This window comes from Notechis scutatus, chromosome 1 (assembly GCF_049901735.1).
Source record: "Notechis scutatus isolate UNSWTSFEM ecotype Mainland chromosome 1, rNotScu1.2, whole genome shotgun sequence".
In the NCBI taxonomy this organism is placed as follows: Eukaryota; Metazoa; Chordata; class Lepidosauria; order Squamata; family Elapidae; genus Notechis; species Notechis scutatus.
In genome coordinates this window covers 300,764,857-300,778,005 of record NC_142009.1, presented here as the reverse complement: position 1 = coordinate 300,778,005, position 13,149 = coordinate 300,764,857, and the positions used below count along the sequence as shown (strand labels likewise).

General features: G+C 41.6%; 1 protein-coding gene across 3 annotated transcripts in view; it reads right to left on the bottom strand.

Moving 5' to 3' along the window:
• SLC24A4 (solute carrier family 24 member 4) overlaps nt 1-8,489 on the bottom strand; it is a 128,965-nt gene extending 120,476 nt beyond the window's left edge. For all 3 annotated transcript variants that reach the window (XM_026679206.2, XM_087952084.1, XM_087952085.1), the window contains exon 1: nt 6,887-8,489. In XM_026679206.2, the coding sequence (XP_026534991.1) occupies nt 6,887-7,034 (148 nt within the window). In that variant the 5' untranslated portion in view covers nt 7,035-8,489. The remainder of the gene's footprint in view (nt 1-6,886) is intronic.
• Nucleotides 8,490-13,149: the final 4,660 nt, after the last annotated feature.

The window sequence follows — 13,149 nt, the reverse complement described above, 5'->3', positions numbered from 1 at the left end:
ATTTCTCAACCTCACAGTTTTTTGGATGATGTTCAAGACCAGTGGTGTCAAACTCAAGGCCTGGGACCCGGAGCCGGCCCTCAGGGTGCTTAGATTCTCTCCCAGAGTTGCCCTGGAAACAACAAAGGACCGGCCCGAGATGCCCCTGCCAGTGAAAACGGGCTCCTGAGCTCCATTTTTGGCTACGATGGCCTCCTGCAACTCTCTGCCAGCAAAAACAGAGCTCGGGAGCCTGTTTTCACTGGCAGAGTACCCGGGCCACCACAGGTACCCCCAACATAAGTGCTGCCAAGCTGGCCACACCCACCCCAGCCACGCCCATCCCGGCCCCCCAAAGTCAAATGGAACCCTGATGCAGTCCTCAATGAAATCGAGTTTGACACCTCTGTTCATGACTATTGAGATCCTTTTGACCTTGAGCCTGTCTTCTGAGGTAAAAGCAATCCCACCCTTCTTTGTGTCATCTTGAAATCTGTTGAGCATCCTTATATTCCCTCATCTCAAAACATTTATACAAATGTTGAAGAGCCCTTAATGGCATTCCAAAAAAAACCACAGGTATATAGTCCTCAATGATAGTTCCCAGGGCAAACAAACTGGCAGAAAATAAGAACAATAACAACAAAAATAAAAGAATTTAAGAAATGGGAAGAAGAAATGAGCATTTGCTTCACTGTTCTCCTTCAGTCCAACAGCCAGGTCATACACAAGTTATAAAACAACCTACACAAGATTTGTATTGTTCTCAGTTAATAGATGGTTACTTCAAGAATCTCTTTCAAGTCTACTATGCAGAGACAATTTCAAATAAGCCTTTATTCTAAAGATGCCCAGTAGGAACCTGCCATTTAAATTCTCATAGAAATGCTAGCTTTAGAAGCAGAGTAATATGGGCCCCCTGGGCTCATTCATACAAGTCAGACATAGAAAATAAAATGGGAAAAGTTCATGACGTTGGCTTAATACCTTGTAATTTAGCAATCTTAGAGTTATATAACTGAAAAAGCAAAAGATTAAAAAAATACCTGTAATGCAATGCATTTATCATGGAATCAGATACAGTATCAGAATCCATGTCATTAGAAATTTTATAGGGGTTAACTATATTTTTTATTTCCATGATCTAAAACATTGCATAGAAATGCAAGCATTGCAAGGGTTTTATTAGATGCATGAGTGGAGGATTAGTTTTTTTGCCTACATTCATCATCATCTGTCCAGCAACCTCTAAAACAATTTTTAAAGCTTGCTTCTCTATAGGTATTTCCCCATGGCCTGTAAAGAGTTGGTTGGAATGAGCCACTAGGAACCATTGGCTTATGAATATGGAGGTCTATGCAAATTTGTCCACATTAAATGAGACCAACAGAGCATTTATTCAAAGTTGATTACATTAAGAAAAATACTCACTTTTCTTACACACTAATTTAGAATCAGTGCTGAATTCAAAAAATTATCTAAAAAAGATTTTATGCTGTAAAATTTGAGGCATGCTGGATGCTTACTTAGTTCTGATCAATTTGCACCAAGACAAATAAATTCCTTGTGTGTCCAATCACACTTGGCCAATAAAGAATTCTATCCTATCCTATCCTATCCTATCCTATCCTATCCTATCCTATCAGCTTTCTCCAGGATCTTCTCCTAGGTACAATTCATATCTTCATACCTTGAATTACTATACTATATTATCCCCTGCTCATTGGGGATAGTAAATCTTACAGTCAACACATCTGGGACACATCACATTGGGAAAAGCAAATAAGTTGCCAATGTTTACATGACACTGCTGGCCAAGTAAGCGACCTCAACTACTGATAGCCTCATCTTGTGTGCCGGTAAAGCACAATCTCTGGTGACCTAGTCAGTTGGGAGCAACCATTTTCTAAATTCTCCCAGGATCTGGACAAAGGGGTTGAGTGGCTGCCATTTCTTTTTCTTTTTTTAATCAGAGCAATTTTTAAACCGTGGTCTCGTGCATAGAAAGCCAGAGAGATGACCTTGAAGAAAGACGCCACAGACCTTTGAGAAGCACCAGGTGCAAAGAAATAGGTGTTAAAACCAGAAAGGTAAGAGAACATTACAAAATGACTCAGACTAGCTCCCCCTTCTTGCCTTCCAGACTCCTTGGTAAAAGAGGGAAAGAAGGGAAGATACAAAAGCAGACTTGTAAGATTCTTTACTACATAGTAGCTTATCTCAGTATAGTTCTAGTCTTCTGATAGAGTCTACTTTTTGATGTGGACCATCTTCAAGGACTGACAGGTTATTTTTTTCTAATCTAAAATTGGTGAGACATGGACAACCCCTTTATTTTATTCCTTTGTTTTACCCCATGCATGCTGTGGAAAAGTAAAAAAATAAGGCAATGACAGACATCCAATTCCTAGAAAAATCCCCTTTTCATAGATCTGTCTAGGATTTGGATTCAGATGGGGCAGATAATCCTTTGAGCTAAGATCGTGGGTTGTGGGAACAAGGCTGGTATGGCTTTTTAAACATTCTTCTTTACACTTAGCAACTTCTTCATAGTGTATGTGAGAGTGTAGAAATATCTCACTAAGACTGAAATTAAAAATAGATTACTAAAACATCAGGACACAGGTATAGAATCCCAGCATCTATCAAACAAAAAGGAAGGGAGGGAGGGAGGGAGAGAGGGAGGGAGGGAAGGTCCTCACAAATATTAATAAAGTTCACAGTAAGTGAATCTAAATTCTGTAATGCAGTCATATTTATATTTAAGTCCTCCGCCCTACCCCTCCAGCTTCCCTTTATATGGAAAAAGTTTCAGCATCAATATTTCTTAAATCCAGTGAAACTAATCAAATAACCAGATAATCACGGGATGGTCAACTTCATTGAAACTCAGGACTATTCTTTGTCTTTGTGCCTTAACTAAATATATCCATGTTGTCCTTTGAAACCAAATGAGGGGTGGGGACCCCAGTTTGATTGGGCTCAATATTTTAAAGTGTGAAGTGTTGCCTCATGTTTCTGCAAGGATTAAAGCATCCATTTCATTGTAGGCGTTACCCATAATGCAAAAAAAAAAGTTGAAAATGTAGGCCTTACTCACCTCAGGAGGGCTGCAGAGGGTGCAAATCAAACAATGGCATACGGCCTGGTTTTACTTGAGGGACAGTCTGTCTCCCAATCCAATCTGGCAGGGTTAGTGTGTTCCAGGTTCCCTCAATTAAACAATGTCATCTATCGGGATCCCAAAAGCATATCCTCTCTCTATCTTCTGGAATGTGATTCCCCTGAGATCTGGATAGCCCCCACTCTGCTGTTGTTTTTAGAAGAGCAAGATGACTTGACTCTTCAACCATGTCTTTGACAAGGGACAGGAAGATCACCTTTTATCTTTATCTTTTAGCCTTTTATTGGTTGTTGTGAGCCACCCAAAGTTGCTGGGATTCGGGCAGCATACACATTTAATAAATTATTATTTACACAACATGTGAAATCACAGCTTCCCATTCTTTAGCTGCTGTTGAACTGGTGTTGGAACTGCCAAAAAAAGCCAACACAATCCTAGGCTACATTAACAGAGGAATAATATCAAGATCATGTGAAGTTAATACTGCTTTATAATGCCTAGGTAAAACCACACTTGGAATACTGCATCCAGTTGTGGTCATTGAGACTCTAGAAAAGTGCAGAGAGATGATTAGGGGACTGGAGGCTAAAACATATCAAGAATGGTTACTGGAATTGGATTTGTCAAGTTTAATAAAAAGAAGAATTAGGGGAGATGTGATAGCAGCTGCCACAAAGAAGAGGGAGTCAAGCTATTCTCCAAACCACCTGAGGGCAGGACAAGAAGTAATGGATAGAAACTAATCAAGGAGAGAAGCAACTTAGAACTAAGGAGGAATTTCCTGACAGTTAGAACAATTAATCAGCAGAATAACTTGCTTCCAGAAGTTGTAAATGTTCCAACACTGAAAGTTTTTAAGAAGAGATTGGAAAATCATTTGTATGAAATGGTATAGGCCAGGGTTTCCTGCCTGAACAAGGGGTTGGGCTAGAAAACCTCCAAGGTCCCTTCCAACTCTGTTTTTTTATTGTTAAATCTGTCATACACGTTCTTCCCAAGAACGTAGAATTTGTAATGTATCAGCAGAGTATATATGCAGTTCCAAACAGCGTAGTTTTTGTAATTGACAGAAATTTGGCTAATGTAGATTTTCTAAATGCCATCCAAGAGCTTTTGGAATGGCACCCAGTGTGCTGATAATAACTATTAATAATATTATTTATATGAGGCCACACTCCAGTGCAATATAGCATGGAAGATCTTTTCCTGATAACCTGGAAAAATGTCTAGACACTACCAACAAGCAGTTCATTTTCCTCAGTCTTTTAAACCTTTACTTCTCTAGTAAAGGCCTGATATGAAGAGAAGCAGTGTGGAATTTAAGTTATACCATCGAGAACTCAGTAGTGAGTGATGCTTTCCAAAGAGAACTGGATTCATGATATTGGTTGATCCACTTAATTTCCTTGTGAAAGGGCTCTTGTTTGATCACATGCCTAAGATGAGAATGCTGCATTATTTCTAGATCACCCTTGTATAACATAAGCCTTGTATAACATAAACCAGTTTTACTAGGTTTGAGAGAGCATATTCCTTGGGGTTGCAGCCTCAGCCTCCTCTGAGTGAGAGAAACAACAAAAAGTAGTTTATATCAGGGGTCTCCAACCTTGGCAACTTTAAGACTTGTGGGCTTCAGCTCCCAGAATTGAAGCTGGCTGAGGAACTCTGGGAGTTGAAGTCCACAGGTCTTAAAATTGCCAAGGTTGGAGACTCCTGGTTTATATTTTTCAGTGACTACATATACCACATTTTTTCCTAAGGTGGCTTTTGATGCTGTATTTTTCCCCTCACCTATTATTAGTGAAATGATAATGGGAGCCCTGGCTAGCCCAAGATAAGAAAAACTGTTAGTCTCAGCTGTACAGGTCATTCCTTTAATAGCCACCTGGCAGCATAACCGTGTTTCCTACTTCTTATTAGAGTGAAACCACTGTACCTGCCAATTCTTTTTTAAAAAAGTCATTCTATTTGGTGTGTCCTCTTAACAGCCTTTTTTAATTTAGAAGAGGTGTCTCCAACCTTGAAGCCTGGTGGACTTCAACTTTGCTAGCTGGGGAATTCTGGGAGTTGAAGTCCACTAGGCTTCAAGTGGCCAAGGTTGGAGACCTCTTATTTAGAAGGTTGGCCAAAGCGCGGGGATATAACATATCCCAATAACATGACAGACCATCCTAGCTTCTGATCTCGTAAAAACCCTCATCAAACTCCTTAGAAGAGACATCCAAAGTCCATAGCTGATCATTTCTAAACATTGAATGGCAACCTTACTTTCAACCTGCCCATTTTGGAACATATACAAAGTGAGCAACATTAAAGAAACAGAAAATACGGGAGTGGTGCAATTTCTGTTCACAAGCTTTATGTAACCCAGTTAGCAAGGGACTTTCCTAAAGGCATGGATGGAGCACATTAAATACAGTCAGATGTTCCAGAAAACATCTCCCCTGTTGAGAGCTCACTTAAAGGGACTGTTGGCTTTCTTGTACAATGTCTCAAGAAATGGGGCAGCCTCTAAATAACCACCTCCAATAGCATACAACATTATATACCACAGATGTTTCTTCTCCTCTGCTCTTCCTCTAATTTCTTAATCAGCATTAATTCAGTTCATTAACATTATTATATAATCATGAAGATCACTCCACAGTGACACCCTAACCCACACCACTTGGAAAAATGTGGTTTCTCAGATTCGCTTTGGTTTAGACACTGCATGTGTAAGTCTAAAATGAACACATATTAATATGGGGTTTTTTTCTAGGAAAAAAAATACACAAATCTTCTTGGTATTACAGACTGATGCTTGTTAAAACAAAACTACAGTTCTGCATTATCTGCTGAACAATAATGAATCCCTTATGTATTGGTTCCCCTTGAGATTAAATGACCTCCCCCCCCCCCAGTTCTTGCCTAAAATATAATACACAAGCTCTACACGGTAGATCAAGAAGTAGGACACATCCTTTCAACAAGTAATACTGTAACTCTGAAAATACTTATTTAAGAAAATACCAGAACCTCAATGTTTTCAAAATAAAGTGAAGGGTCCTAAGGACTGGCTAGATTAGAACACTGCTACTTTATTGATAATAGCTCAAGCAGCAACATAAAACAAAACCATGAGGAAGCACTTACTGTACACAGATAATTTATGAAACTGCTAGGCACATGGCAGGTCACTTGCACATTATTCAAATGAAATACACAAACATATTGGGCATGACCCCTGTTGTGATAAGCTTCTTGGGCATGGCTGCACTGAACTTTGGCCGGCCACAACAGGTGAAACCTCTTGCTTGTATGTTTCCCACAGAGCGGCTCACTGAACAGGGAACAGGGAACCAGGCCATTAGATGCAGTTCTCACATCCTCATACACTGAAATTCTGGCACCAAGAACCCTTCCCTGCTGAATTAAATGACAAAAATGACTGTTACCTGGGCAGATCGGCAAGGATGACATACAAGAAGCAGAGATGCCCTATTTTATTCCATGTTAACCGGTTCTCCCAGCTTCTCTCTTCCATAGCCATGGGAATTTGTGTGCAATCCACCTGCATATCCTGTAGGTCAGGGTCTCCAACCTTGGCAACTTCAAGCCTGGAGGACTTCAACTCCCAGAATGCCCCAGCCAGCTTTGCTGGCTGGGGCATTCTGGGAGTTGAAGTCCTCCAGGCTTAAAGTTGCCAAGGTTGGAGACCCCTGCTGTAGGTCACTGAACGCAAACACGCAAACACGCAAACACACACACACACACACACACACATGGCACCCACCCACTTACCTAGCTTGGCCATGCACCAAACAAAAAAGAGGATCGCGCAGACGAAGCCCAGCTGTTGCAGCAGCATCTCCCGCCTCTTGCGAACTTTCCTCAGTTTGGCGAGCGGAGGCTTCGAAGGGACCCTCGGCGGCGGGACCTCCAGCCCCATGGCGAGCCGGAGCGGCTGAGGACGCTCTCGGGGGTGGGACGGACCTGCGGGAGGGCGAGAAGGAGGCGAGGCAGCTCCTCGCGACTTGGCCGGAGGGACTCACTCGGAGGGGATCCCAGCGGAGGGTTTCATAACCACGACCAAGGACGACCCGCACCTCCGAGAAAGGGAGGGAATCCCGCGAGAGGGGGGACCGGCAGCCGCAGCCAAAGCCTCCTTGGCGGTGGGGGGTGACTTTCTCCGCCCGCGATCACCTCTCGGGCCGAGCCGCCCCCTCAGCCTCGCCGCCACCGGGCAGCGCGAGTGAACGGCCGCGCCCCTGCAGACGGAGGGCAAAGCCGAGCCAACGATCCCCGCCGGCGGCAGAGAAGTAGCTGGGAAGGCGGCATCCGAGGGCGCCGAGCTCCGGCAGCGGAACAGGCTCCAGGCGCGCCTGGGCGACTGAGGAGCAAAAAAAAAAAAGGAAAGGGGGAAAAAAGCGTGCGAAGCAGGAGATTAAGGTGGCGGCGGGGGGAGCCCAGCTCCGCTCAGCATCCCACTGGAAAGTTTCAGATCGCCTGCCCGTTCTTCCCGCCGCCGTTGCCGGAGGGAGCCAAGGCGGCGGAATCAGCGACCCTGGACGCTGGAAGCAGCGGCAGCGGCATCAGCATCTCCCCTTGCCTCCAGTCGGACGTTCAAGTGCACCCGTCCGCCCACGCCGCGCCTGCCTTTGATCGGCGTTTGCCGGGAAGGCAGTGGAGCAAATTCCTTCGCGGCGCTTTCCTGCGTGGAAATTGCCCCGGTGCAACCTTCCTCCGCCGTTCGATTCCTGGGCAACTTTCCCAACCGAGCACCTGAGTCTTTCCCCGCACCCCCGCCTCCAAACCCCGCCGTCAACACGCATGCGCTTCTCTCTGCCGCCGCCACTACCAACTCTCCCCCGCCCGGCCAAAACCTCCCGGGGGCCGTTATCTCCTTGATTACCACACGATATGATCCGTGTGGTTTTCCCGCCGTGGCCAGGCGGCGGAATGGAGATTAACTGGCCAAATTAATCTTTTCCCCTAAAATAGCGCAGGCATTATCCCTTCTTCGTTTAGCGCCAGGCAGGGCTCTGCATGCGCTGGTGAAGCGTGCAAAGAGCATGTGCTCGTGAGACAGCGCCGGACTTCTAGTCAGAATCACGCGCAGACTACTTTTCTCCATCCAAGCCAAAGGACGGGAGTCAGGATTGTACAGTACTCAGAAATGGGCAAAGACATTAGCCTTAGCTGAGGAATGCTTACAGGTTTTCAGACAAATCTGCAGATAATAGACATAAGAAAAGTAAAGCCAGGAAGGGGTGAGAATTGGGTGAAGTTGCTGAAGAAAACGACATGTAAAATATAATTAACATCTAATTGTTGTGTTCTTTAATAATTAGGAGCACTGATTCCTATGATCCATTTCCTGTTTATTTAGATAGATAGATAGATAGATAGATAGATAGATAGATAGATAGATAGATAGATAGATAGATAGATAGATAGATAGATAGACCCTTGCATCTTTCATCCAGTGCTGCACTGATGTTTCTGGCTTCTGAGTCATGGGGAAAGCAAAAGAATTGTCAAAGGATCTGCGGGAAAAGGTAGTTGAACTGTATAAAACAGGAAAGGGATATAAAAAGATATCCGAGGAATTGAGGATGCCAATCAGCAGTGTTCAAACACTAATCAAGAAGTGGAGAATGAGGGATTCTGTTGAAACCAAACCACGGTCAGGTAGACCAACTAAAATTTTAGCCACAACTGCCAGGAAAATTGTTCAGGGTGCAAAGAAAAACCCACAAATAACTTCAGGTGAAATACAGGACTCTCTGAAAACGTGGTGTGGCTGTTTCAAGATGCACGATAAGGAGGCATTGGAAGAAAGATGGGCTGCATGGTCACGTCGCCAGAAGAAAGAGCCATTACTACACAAATGCCACAAAGTATCCCGCTTACAATATGCCAAACAGCACAGAGACAAGCCTCAAATCTTCTGGCGCAAAGTCATTTGGAGTGATGAGACCAAAATTGAGCTTTTTGGCCACAATCATAAACGCTTCATTTGGAGAAGAGTCAACAAGGTCTATGATGAAAGTACACCATTCCTACTGTGAAATACGGAGGTGGATCGCTGATGTTTTGGGGATGAGTGAGCTGCAAAGGCACAGGAAATTTGGTCAGAATTGATGGCAAGATGGATGTAGTATGTTATAAAAAGATACTGGAGGAAAATTTGCGATCATCAGTCCAGAAGCTGCGCATGGGATGTACTTGGACATTCCAACTTGACAATTATCCTCAATACAAGGCCAAGTCGGCCTGTCATTGGCTACAGAAGAATAAAGTGAAGGTTCTGGAGTGGCCGTCTCAGTCTCCTGACCTCAATATCATTGAGCCACTCTTGGGAGATCTCAAACATGCAGTTCATGCAAGACAGCCCAAGAATTTACAGGAACTGGAGGCTTTTTGCCAGGAAGAACGGGCAGCTTTACCATCTGAGAAGATAAAGAGCCTCATCCACACATACCACAAAAGACTTCAGGCTGTCATTGATGTTAAAGGGGGCAATACACCGTATTAAGAACTGGGGTATGTAAACTTTTGATCAGGGTTATTTGGGTAGTTTCTGTTATTATGATTTAAAAAGAGTAAACATAGTTGATTGATAATAAATGGCTTCAGCCAACCACTAACCATGAGTGAAAGAAAAGAGTTTGTGTTATCATTCATATTATCTGAAAAATGGCCAAGAAATCATACATTCTGCCAGGGTATGTAAACTTATGAGCACAACTGTATATATGGCCCAGATTAAACATGCTATTGGCTGAAAGAATGAAATGGAAATCCTAGCAAATTTAATTTTAATATATCAGGAATACGGTAAACTTTCACAAAAGATATACTATAGTCATTAGAAGCCGTGCTATAAAAATACTAAAAACTTGACTGCCTTGATACTAACATTATGTTTATCATTTACAATGTATGCTAAATCTGACATAGAATTTAACAAATTTGTGCAAGGTTTTTGCTCTCACCAAGTTTTTTTAAAAAAAACACTTGCCAAAAGGAAGCCTGACATTGTTATTCTTGCTTGGATGAAAACTCTAAATGGCCAATCAAAGTTTTGTTGTTCAGTGCTAGATGCAGCAAATTCTCTAGTAAAGATATCAAAACTGAAATAATTTGTTGTTACTAATTGCAAGATAAGATGCGACCTGGGACCAGCCTTCCCCAGTCCTATATAAATCCCCAGATTTATAAAGCTAAGATGCTTTAGAGCAGGGGTCTCCAACCTTGGCCACTTTAAGACTTGTGGACTTCAACTCCCAGAATTCCTCCAGTCTTAAAGTGGCCAAGGTTGGAGACCCCTGCTTTAGAGTTCAAGTTGGAATCCAGACCCAGGTTGTGGAACTAGTTCTAGCAAGTAGTTAAAGACATTTTGACATCTTTAACTTATGCTCACTGCCACTTCATTTTTCCTGAGCTGAATTCTGGCATTGAAAACTGATTCCGAAACTGACCTTTGGCTCTTAATCAGCATTGCTTTTTGTGGAGAGAATAGCCCCAGCGTTAGAGGCATTTAGCAGCTTAACATGATGCCAGTGTGGTGATATATTTTTGCTGTAGCCTTTTGGATGCATTTGAAGAAGCATTACCCAGATGCAAGCTTTTAAGTGCATGGGCACATTTAAGTAGGGCATCTCAAGAGTGCCTGTGCCAGGTAATGATACCTACCATCAGCCTATCCTTGGGTGGAAGTCTGACCTTATTTGGTCTGAATGAGTTCATAAACCCATATGTGAAAGATTAATAAAGAATTAAGTGTTTTAAGTATTTTGAGGGGTGCTTTCTAGTCCTAAATAACTTTAGCAAATTATTGTATCCCTAATTGTTTCAGATACCCACTTTTAATGAGCAAGGGATTAGGAGAAAGAACAAGGATGCCTCCAGGTTGAAAGATACCCTAGTATTTGCTGACATAGAGAGGAGAGCCATGTTAGTCTATGATAGCCCTAAATCATCACCTTTTCATACTAACGTATTGTATTAAAAGGCATAAGCATCTGATGAGCAGCTGCAGCTCAAAAAAGCTTATCTTTTTTTCATACTATGTATTAGTCTGAAAAGATGCTATTAAACCCGTTTTGGTTTGCAGTAGTTATTGCAGAACCTGGAGCTCTGCAGAAACAATCGCCATCTAAAATTACACAAGACAATATAAATCAATGATAGGGATGTTTAGTTTGACTAAACAGGTCAGGGGTTTGAAGAACCTTGATGCCACAGATGCGTTTTGTTCAGCCCCAGCATTTTAAGCAGAATACCTTCTCAGAAATATGGCTTTGACACCTGATTATGTGCCAAATGAACTCCAAGGCCTGATTGATTCATGTTGATATCCATTTTGCTTAATGTAAAAATATCTGCAATAAGCTGCTTTGCAGTATCCAAATAATGCAGTGCTCAAACATCCTGGTTGAAATCAATTATTCCCTGCACCAGCTAGTGAAAGCAGAACGATGGACCACAGTGCACTCTTGAATAAGAGAAACAGTCAGACATCCTGAGGCTGAGGAGAAGTAGGTTCCCTGCCCTGTTTGTTGGCTCTCTTTCGTGTTGGTTGTTTCATTTAAATACTGAAAGCCCTAAATATTGACGAACAGATGGCTTTATATTTCACCTTTCTCAGAAATGTTTGAGCCATGTCACCATGGAAACTCAGATGAGGCAGAAGAGCATGAAAGCACCGTATTCCATGTGAAAATACCTAGAGGTGCCCTGGACTAACATCAGCTGGGAAATAAATTATTATGTAATTGTGCTGTCAATTATTTTATTTTTGTCACATATAAAACTTCTCTATGAATCAGTTGCTCGGTATAGAAAAAATGTATTCAACAGAAGAGACTATTGCTCCTGAGGAATAAAGTACGGCACCAAAAATCTACAATTTTGGAAAGATGTGGTTATATTAAAAAAATAAATTTCCATACTTCTTTTTGTCAATCTGCAGGAATTTGGAGGCAAGTTTTCCATAACAGCTGGAGAATGAGAAAGCATATCTTTTTTTTTTTTTGATAAAAGTTTTATTGATTTTAACAACAAACAAAAAACACATAAAACATAAAACATAACATAAAAACATCATCATTCTTCATAAATTTACAAACAGTGTATCGGTTGGTTTACCACTCCTTTTTGTGCATCCATTTCATAGTCATCATAATAATTATGTTACATAATAACTCATATTATCAATCAACAATTATATATCCTGATATCATTATTAAACAATCATTTGACTATAATTTTACTAATTCATACTTAAGCGAGATAACTATAATTTAGTTAATTTATTTTATAACAGATCATAAAATCATACCAAGTCTATCTTAATAAAACATTCTAAAGATGTTATCAAAACCAAATATATATATATATTCATTTTTTTTTTTTGGGTTTTGTTTTTTTTTTGTTTTTTTTTTTTTTTTTTTGTTTTTTTTTTTTTTTGTTTTTTTTGGGTGTTTTTGGTTTTTTTTTTTTTTTTTTTTGGTGTTGGGGGGGGGGGGGGGGTTTGGGGGTTGGGGGGGGGGGGGGGGTGGTGGTGGGGGGGGGGGTTTTTTGGGGGTGGGGTGGGGGGGTGTTTTGGTGGTGGGGGTTTTGGTGGGGGGGGGGGTGGGGGGGGGGGGGGGGGGGGGGGGGGTGGGGTGTTGGTGGGGGGGGGGGGGGGGGGGGGGTTGTTTTTGTTGGGGGGGGGGGGGGGTGTTTTTGTGGGGGGGGGGTTGTTTGTGTGGGGGTTTTTTGGGTTTTTTTTTTTTTTTTTTTTTTTTTGGGGGGGTGGGTTTTTTTTTTTTTTTTTTTTTTTATATATATATATATATATATATATATATATATATATATATATATATATATATATATATATATATATATATATATATATATTTCCTAGGTTTCTAAATATTCTATTATTATATTGTATTATCTAACCATTGGTAAAAAAGATCCCAAACTTCATAAAATTGTTTATCTTCTTGTTCTCTAATTTCAATTTATTCTCAATTTGTTCTCTAGTTGCAATTTATGCCCCGAATGATAAA